We start from the raw sequence: 9177 nt of genomic DNA on the forward strand, positions 1-9177 counted from the left end.
GGAGTGAGTGAGGACAAGAGTGGTCCAGTGAACGAAATTGTAAGACATGGGCTATGTGCATACGTCCAAGTTGGATAAAGACTCAAGTCTCCAAGTAAGGCAAAACTCTACTTGTTGAGATTGAGATAAGTATCACTTAGGATACGTATGTATCACTTTCTCCCTATAAGAAGGGAAGAGTAAACCAACGTAGAATTACTCCAAGATTTAGATTCTCATTCTCTCTTCTCTCCATTTATCATTGGCCAACTAAATAAGGATTTACAGTGTGAAAACAAAGCCACTATTCTAGTAATTGTGGCGACGACACCAAGAGACGTATCTTTGATCATCGACGATTCCGCTTCCGCTTTTGATCTCGCTGCTCTAATGTAGGACAAAAGGTATGTGCAATATTTGTCTTCATTGGTATCAGAGCTACAAGATTAAAGATCGTATCTTGGTTGTTGAAGCATGAATATCGAAAGATATATGTTTTTCTGTTGATTGCATGTTTGGTGATCTGTGCGTAATCATAAAGTTGTGAAGAGTGAATTGTATTTTCTTTTCAATAATAAGATGCATGTATACAGCATGTTTAAACCAATAGCTTTGTTTCGATTAATGTTATTCTGTTTTGGTTCGGTGTGAAACAAAAAGAGAGCTTTCATCAAGTTTATGAACTGTTGGTTAGAGTCACGTTCTAAGTAATATAGACAATCCTTGAGACTATGATAGTTCAAAGAGCATTGGAACATATCAGTACCTCTATTTTTTTTTGAATAGTTGGGTTGCTCATTACTTAACAAGTTATCATGCCATCCATGCGTTTTATTTTTTTGTTTAATGTAACACTGTTAAACCAATGTTATAAAGCTTTAGCTTTACAAAAGATAGATAAAAGAAACATAAAAGTACCATAGATGGGTACTAGTTATGGGCTTATGGCGTTATGGCACTTGAGTAGAGATGGGTAATTGGTTTGATGCTAAAAATGTATCACGACTGTGAGTCAGTTATTTGATCTCTTTTATTTTATAAATTAATTTGATTGGATGCATATGTACTGTTATAACATGCCGATCACCATGTTGCTGTGTTAGTTCAGAGACTATGCATATTTCAAATCCTTGCACTGTCGCAAATATCTGCTGAAAGAACCAGGTGTATTATTTTTTTTTTCATATCCAGTACCACTATATACTGTTGAGCATGTATGTTTTAAATCTGTGATATTAAATTCAAAGACTAATAATCTGTTTCAATGAGTGGTCGTTACTCTTTTAACTCATTAAGTTTTTGTTTTTTTTTAATAATTTATTGTGACAGTAAAACCAAAAGGCACTTGAGATGATTGCTATGTTTACTTAGTTTTCGATTGAGTGCCAATGGCAATATTGTTAACGATGAAATTTTAAGAAAGGGGGCAATTGTACGTGTGTGACATAGAGTAATACCTTTTTACGGCAAACCATTAATTATTTTAATTATTGTCTATGCATGTAGTGTAACATGGCATCTAAGAGTATTGTTGCTGACCTGAACAAAGGAGAAAAACTGGATGGTCTAAATTATGATATTTGGCACCGTAAGATCCAGTACCTCCTAGAGGAGCAAAATGTCCTCGAAACTCTGACTAATAATATGGAGCTGCCTGAGGAAGGCACTACTGCTCAACACCGCCGTAGAACTTGGAGGTGTACGTAATCCGGCAAAAACAAGATCGTTGTCTGGCGCTTTACTATGTTAAGCAAAGATGCACAACACTGCTTTGATTGGCGAGTTCGAGGGGTACAAAATCGGCAAGGAAATGTGGAATGCTTTAAAATTGACTTATGCTGGCACCACAACTACTAGGTTACGTGCATTGACTTTGAAATTCGAAACCTATAAGAAGGCTTCGAATGACACTATAGTTGAACATCTTAGGAAGATGTCCCAGATGATACGTGACTTAAAAGCTGCTGAAAATGTTCTTACTGATGAGCAGCAAATTTTGGCTGTTTTGAGGTCCCTCCCTGATTCTTGGGAACAGATGAAACTCATTATGACGCATAATGAGAATATAACCAACCTTTCTCAGTTATCGCGTCATTTGGAGTTAGAGGCAGAGCGGCAAGCTGCTAGGACTAATAGCGATCTTTCGCATCGCTTGTTTTGCTGAACCAAGCAAGCGCGGGACTAGGTCCAAGCGCAAGCAAGATGGTAAAGCAAGTACTAGGGCTCAAAACAACACACTTGCGCCTAAAAGGAACATAAATAAGCGCCGCAGAGGTAATATAGCTGGTAAAAAGCAAGACAAGTCTAAGATGGCTTGTAACAACCGTGGTGTACTTTGACACTTAAACCGCGGAATGCAGGCGAAGAAGGTAAACTCAAACACTTTTAGCTATTCTCGATTGCTTTGTTTGCAGACCGAGGTGCTTGTTGCTCATTCATGTGATCCTAATTGGATTGTGGATACAGGAGCAACCAAACACATCGCAAAAGACAGAGTAGGATTTGTGGAGTTTCGTCGGGTTCTAAGTGGCAGTCAAAGAATTTTTATGGGAAACAGTTCTAGTGAAGACGTATTGGGAATTGGAACATACCGGATAATGGATCGCGACCGGTCGCGTACCGATACTCCATGATGTTCTTTATGCGCCAGGAGTTCAACGCAGTTTACTTTCAATTATTTGTCTTTTAGAACTTGGTTTTGCTGTCAATTTCAGCTTAGAAGCAGTTTCTATTTCTTTAGGTTCTATTTTGTATGGACGAGCTTTTATTTCGAATGGTTTATTTGAGTTGGATATTGATTTTGGTAATTATAATTCAGCTGATTCTTTTTTGACTTCTATAGATGATGATGTCGTTTCAAATTCAGTGAAATGGCACATTAGATTAGGACATATTGGGCAGGACAGGATGAATAGACTAGCAAGGGAAGGACTTTTGAGTCCTCTTGCGAAAGTCAATCTCCCGGTCTGCGAACACTGTCTGGCTGGGAAGTCAACTAGAAAACCATTTGGAAAGGCGCTAAGAGCATCTGTTCCATTAGAGTTAATACATTCCGACATATGCGGACCATTTAATGTGAGGGCTCGTCGTGGTGCACTTTATTTTATCACATTTATAGATGATTATACGCGATTTGGTTATGTTTACTTAATTTCGCATAAATCTGATGCTTCTGATTGCTTCAAAAGATTTATGACTGAAGTTGAGAATCAATGGAGAGATGTATTAAGGCTCTCGAACCGACCAGAAGGGCGAGTATTTGTCCGAAAGCAAATGAGATTGCTCGCGGAACAAAAGGGCATTCGACGATACTTTACTATTCTTCAACTCCGCGAACAAAATGGTGTCTTTGAAAGAAGGAATAGAACCCTTTAGATATGGTGAGATCGATGATGGCGCAAGCAAACCTCCCCACGACCTTCGGGGTGATGCTTTCTCGATCAGCGCCTACATTCTCAACGAGTGGTGCCCCTCTAAGTCTGTCCCATCAACCCCTTATGAACTATGGAATGGCAGAAAACCTGAGTTAGGTCATATGCGTCCATGGGGTTCTACTGGTTTGTTCATACCCCATCTTCACAGACTGGGAAGTTAGACATGAGAGCTAAGAAATGTATATTCATTAGATACTCTGAGCACTCTAAGGGTTATGTCTTTCTTCATGAACAAAATAATGGTGGGATGGTGGAAATTGAGCCACGCGATGTTGATTTTGTGGAAAATGATTTTCCAAGCAGGAAGAAAGCTTGATTGTCAACTGAGTTCTATGAGATGATAGAACCAATTGAGGCTACAAAAGAGGTAACTCCACCTATGCTCGGCGATGATGGGGTAATAATTCCTCCTTCTGAAGTTCCAATGATCGTCGAGGATAGTGGGAGTTTACCACTAGATGACTCAGATGACTCAGATGATCAAGACAATCTTGAGCCACGTAGAAGCAAACGTGGAAGTGTACCCCGTCGTCGTTTTGAGATTGAAGGGGAAGCTTTCATGTGTGCTGCTATTGACGATGATGAGCCTTGGTCATACCAAGAGGCTTTGTCATCACCTGTTTCAAAGGAATGGTTAGCTGCTATGCAAGATGAGATAAGTTCCATGAAGAAGAACCAAGTTTGGGAACTTGTTAATCTTCCTCAAGGTATAAAATGATTAAGAAACGGATGGGTTCAAAGTTAAGTTTAACCGCAGATGGAGCTATTGATAAGTATAATGCCCGATTGGTAGCAAATTTTACCCAAATAGAGGGTATAGACTACGAGGAAACTTTCTCACCAGTGGTGAGATTTACCTCAATTCGCTTCATTTTAGCACTTGTTGCACATTTTGACTTAGAACTCTATCAGATGGATGTTAAGACAGCGTTTCTTAATGGGGATCTAAATGAAGAAATTTATATGGATCAGCCCAAAGGCTTTGAGGTAGAAGGACAAGAGCGCAAAGTATGCAAGCTCAAAAAGTCTATCTACGGATTAAAGCAGTCATCCAGACAATGATACCTTATGTTTCATCGAGCCATTACTTCATATGGGTTTGAGATGATTGAGGAGGATCATTGTGTGTATGCCAAACGATCTGATAGGAGTTTTCTTGTGTTGTCATTATATGTTGACGACATTTTGTTGGCTGGAAATGATAAGGGGTTAATCATAGCCACTCAGAAGTGGTTGTCCTCTAATTTTGATATGAAAGACATGGGCGAGGCAAATTTTGTATTGGGGGTAAAGATTACCCGAGATCGTTCTAAGAGGTTACTTGGCTTATCTCAAGAGACTTATATTAAGAAAGTTCTCGAACGATTCCGAATGCAAAATTGCAAACCTATTGATACTCCTGTCCAAAAGGGTCATACTTTACATCTTGGTCTTTGCCCTAAGACAGAGGCAGAGAAGGAACAAATGGCTAATGTGCCCTATGCAAATGCAATTGGGAGTCTGATGTATGCTATGATGTGTACTCGACCAAACATTTGCTTTGCAGTAGGATTAGTGAGCGTTTTCGTGAGTAATCCCGACATGCTCATTGGCAAAAAGCAAAGTGAAAAGGATTCTTAGATACCTTCGTGGGACTTAGGACTATATGCTTTGCTATCAAGGAGCAAGAGCAAACCTTCACGGGTATAGTGATGCTGATTGGGCTAGTGACTTGGATGAGCGTAGATCCACGTCTAGCTATACATTCTTACTTTCAGGAGGTGCTATTTCTTGGAGTAGTAAGAAACAAGCATGCATTGCATTGTCCACAATGGAGTCCGAGTATGTTGCTTGTTGTCTGCTGTGAGGAAGCGATTTGGTTAAGAAGAATCTTTAAGCGACTAAATGTAGTGCAAAATGCCAAAGACCCTGTCAAAGTGTATTGTAATAACATGGCAGCATTAGCATTCGCTAAAGATCCTAAGTACCATGGAAAATCCAAGCACATAGACATTCGTTACCACTACATTCGTGATATGATTGTGCGTAAAAAGGTGGTCCTCAAACATATATCTACGAAGGACATGGTGGCAGATCCCTTTACTAAGGCGATCCCAAGGGATTCCTTTATGGCTCATGTTAGGAGCTTAGGACTTCGTAGGGTATGATTTTGTATGTAATGACCTTATAACTTTGATAGTTATTCATGTTTTTGAGATCGTTAGATTCTTTACTACATGAAATTATTCTATGCACATATTGTTTCCATATTTTTTTGTTGTTAGATTATATGGATATTCGTCATAAGGCTTTGGTCGTTCACCCACACGGAGACCACCTTGGCACATGGAATGTGAGCAAGATGAGATATGTATGAATGTGAGCAAGATGAGATATACATGAAATTATTCTATGCACATATTGTTTCCATATTTTTTTGTTGTTAGATTATATGGATATTCGTCGTAAGGCTTTGGTCGTTCACCCACACGGAGACCACCTTGGCACATGGAATGTGAGCAAGATGAGATATGTATGAATGAGTTAAAATCTTTTACCTTAGAAAGGTTGATTAGATTTTAATAATCCCATAGCACAATGGATGTGAGCTTGGTGCATACAAATCCCACTCTCCTAAAGATGCTCTTAAAAGACAACATAGAACTTGGAAGTTGTCCAAATTCAATTCGTGCTAGTTCGAAGCCGAGTATAATTCTTTCTTTCTCGGACTTATGTCCAAGTCCAAAGTGATTATTAGTATTTTACTTGGGCCCAAATCCACACACCCGTTTGTTTGAGTTGGGTGGGAAACAGTGGGATTTGTATTTGTATTTGCTTTTAAGGGAGTGAGTGAGGACAAGAGTGGTCCAGTGAACGAAATCAAAGACAACTTTTCCATCCTAAATGGAGGTACGTAAACTATATACGTCCTTTTGTTTTGTCTGAATCAGTTCCTTGTTGTCTTTAATAGTTTGAATGAGTGTCTAGGTGTTTAAAAATTTATATATATTTTGTTACCTAGGGTTTTAATGTTTTATATATACGTTGTAATATTTCCTCTTTTTGTGATTGATTATGCTTTACTATGAAGTGGACACTAAAATATATTTTTTGCGAAATTTGACTAGAAAATGTTACATAGTTTAGTAAGTGTTGTGTTTAACTCATTTATATCTTATACAACAAGTCAACAAGCTTATGTTGTTTCACAAGCACACTGGATTAGTGTGACTCGAATGGTGTGTGAGTGATATTTGTAGCATGTAAGCATGTTTGCATTATTGGCAGTGCCTATTTTAATATGCGAATTTGGGAAAAATTTCAACACAAGTTTTACTGAAACAAGGGGTGATTCAAGGTCTTAGGATGTGGTTCCACCACCAAACTCACTGCAAAAAAAAAAATGAAAATTGTAATCAAACCTTACGTTATTCATTTTTGAAATGGCAGCAAAGTTTTACTGGATCTGCATTTCCTCAAGTCCTTGAATAACCTGTTGTTTTTTGTGAATAACCTCCCAAGTCTACATACTTAACAAGCACGATGAATTGATGATTAGTAATTCCCATGATTACCTGTGTTTTCCAGATTATGGAGCATCAAGTAGTTATTTTCCCCTTCCATTTTTTTGGTAGTGAGGTGGTAATGAGTTAGACAGGAACCACATGTCCACACCTATTCCTCATCACAATTTACACTACTTAAGGACTTAAGGTTACAGTTCAGAACAAGGGGAAGGGATAAAAAGTTATTATGTGAATGTTAGATTTGTTTGACACTAGTATTTTTGTTGTCTTTTAGGAAAGTGATCCACTTGAATGTCAACGATAAAACAAAACCAGATGAACACATGCTGAAGATGCTTCAAGTTCAAATGGTTTGTTACATGTTTTATCTATCCAGTAAATTATATTTTTTAATTAAATGGTTTCTTATTTCCTAATCTTCTCGGTTTTGACTACCAGTGGGAAAAAGAGATTCTTTATAAGAGGATAGCTCAATTAGAGAAACAATTGGATGAAAAGAAAGCATTGGAATTGGATGTTGAAGAGAGGATAGTTGAAAGGTTGGAAGACAAGGAAGGTGAAATTGAAGACCTAGAATCCATAAACCAAGTACTTATTGTGAAGGAGAGAAGGAGCAATGATGAGCTGCAGGATGCTCGAAAGGAACTAATAGATGTAAGTAAATTACTTGTCTCTTTGTATGTTATTTTCTTCTCTTCAGCTATACCCGCTTAATGAAACCATCAAGTTGGTCAGATATGCTAGATGCCTAGATGCCATATTAAATGGATTTTCATGTTTTGTGATTTTTCGGAGAAGTGCATGGTCCTATGACAGTTATACTGTAATTTATAAATAATTGTCTGCATCCTCACCATTTCCTTGGTATCATAACAGTTCTGCAGTGTGCGATTGCAACTAATATCCCAAATTTAATTTTGCATTGTTACATAACTCCTGAATCTTGATACCGTTTTACACGATTGAAAGTAATAAACCAATTAATTTGTTTAGCTTTTGTCTCATCTTCCATTGCAATGACTTCAAGATCAACAATGGAAGTACTAATTCCCTTTTTGCAGATTTTCGAAGAAACTTTTCTTGAAGCTGGTGTAGGAGTCAAAAGAATGGGAGAGCTTCAAGTTGAACCATTCAAAGATGCATGGAAGCGCAAATACTGTCCTGAAGAAGCAGATGAAAAAGCTACTCAGCTTTGTTCACTGTGGGATGATTACCTTAGAAATCCGAAAGTGGCATCCTTTTGAAGTGGTCAACGTTGGTGGCTTAGCTATGGTTCGTCTCAAATTTCTTTTGAATATCATAATTATGGTTAATTAGATGATTTTGCTGGCATATGATGTCTTGAGAAATTTAAACCACTCTCAATGTAGCTTTTAGAGTTCATGTGGGATTGTTATGTGTGTTGTAGGAAATAATAGATGAAGAGGATTCAAAACTGAAAGAACTAAAGTATGAATTAGGCAATGAAGTGCACAATGCGCTTAAATCAGCCTTGCTGGAGTTGAACGAATACAATCCCAGTGGAAGGCACATAGTAAGGGAACTGTGGAACTTCGAAGAGGGAAAAAGGGCAACACTGAAAGAGGGAATCCAGTCCATGTCAAATAACTTGAAGAAACAAAAGCGCGTTGAAAGAGGGAATCTATCATATAAGCACTAAATCTTGCATTAAGTTACAGGTTGGGAGTTTTTATTTTGCCGTTTTGGGTTCAGACTTTATGTAGATGGTACCTTTGGCTACTTTTTGGATGCAGCGATAGTTGTTTCTTGTTGAATGGAAATATTAGATGAAGGTTTATGTTGCTTTAGAAGTTTAATGACAGTGAGCATGTTTTGGGACACTTCTTTCCTTATGGGTTGACCATTTTTTTTGTGTGTGTATATTTTTGTTTTGGGGTGAGACCCTAATCTCCCATCTAGTTTGGGGGGTGGGTGGGTGGTTTGGGGAGAATCCTAATTGGCTCATCTATTAGGGGGAACCCTTTCCTGTATTGACATTTTTCTTTGGCTAGGTTCTTGCCCAAAAAATTAAATATAAAAATGAAAAAAGTGGGACCTAAGTTTACATTACTTCAACAAGTTACTTTGGAGTGGCTCTGCTGCAATTCTTAGAATTCTTATTAGTGATCTGCAACTTCTCAGTAAAGAATGCTTATGCACTGACTGTTGAATTTTGTTTTGTTTCTGTGTAATTTAAATTTCATGTCGTTGAAAATTCTTGGCTTCAGCAATATATGTAATTATTGAGTATTGTGATC

At 37.9% G+C, this 9177-nt stretch overlaps 1 protein-coding gene across 2 annotated transcripts; it reads left to right on the plus strand.

Annotated features, from left to right (window-relative positions):
* Window positions 1-6199: 6199 nt before the first annotated feature.
* Window positions 6200-8760, plus strand: LOC147489926 (protein INVOLVED IN DE NOVO 2-like). Of its 2 annotated transcripts, XM_086572268.1 has the most exons (5): window positions 6217-6302; window positions 7194-7269; window positions 7358-7573; window positions 7981-8191; window positions 8328-8760. In XM_086572268.1, the coding sequence occupies exons 2-4, from the start codon at window positions 7243-7245 to the stop codon at window positions 8161-8163; spliced, it is 426 nt and encodes a 141-aa protein (XP_086428394.1). In that variant the 5' UTR covers window positions 6217-6302; window positions 7194-7242; the 3' UTR covers window positions 8164-8191; window positions 8328-8760. The 2 variants fall into 2 exon arrangements, with proteins under 2 accessions (XP_086428395.1, XP_086428394.1); XM_086572269.1 differs by lacking the exon at window positions 7194-7269 and having other exon boundaries at window positions 6200-6302.
* The last annotated feature ends 417 nt before the right edge of the window (window positions 8761-9177 follow it).

The sequence above is a fragment of the Coptis chinensis genome, chromosome 7 (assembly GCF_015680905.1).
Source record: "Coptis chinensis isolate HL-2020 chromosome 7, ASM1568090v1, whole genome shotgun sequence".
NCBI lineage: Eukaryota > Viridiplantae > Streptophyta > Magnoliopsida > Ranunculales > Ranunculaceae > Coptis > Coptis chinensis.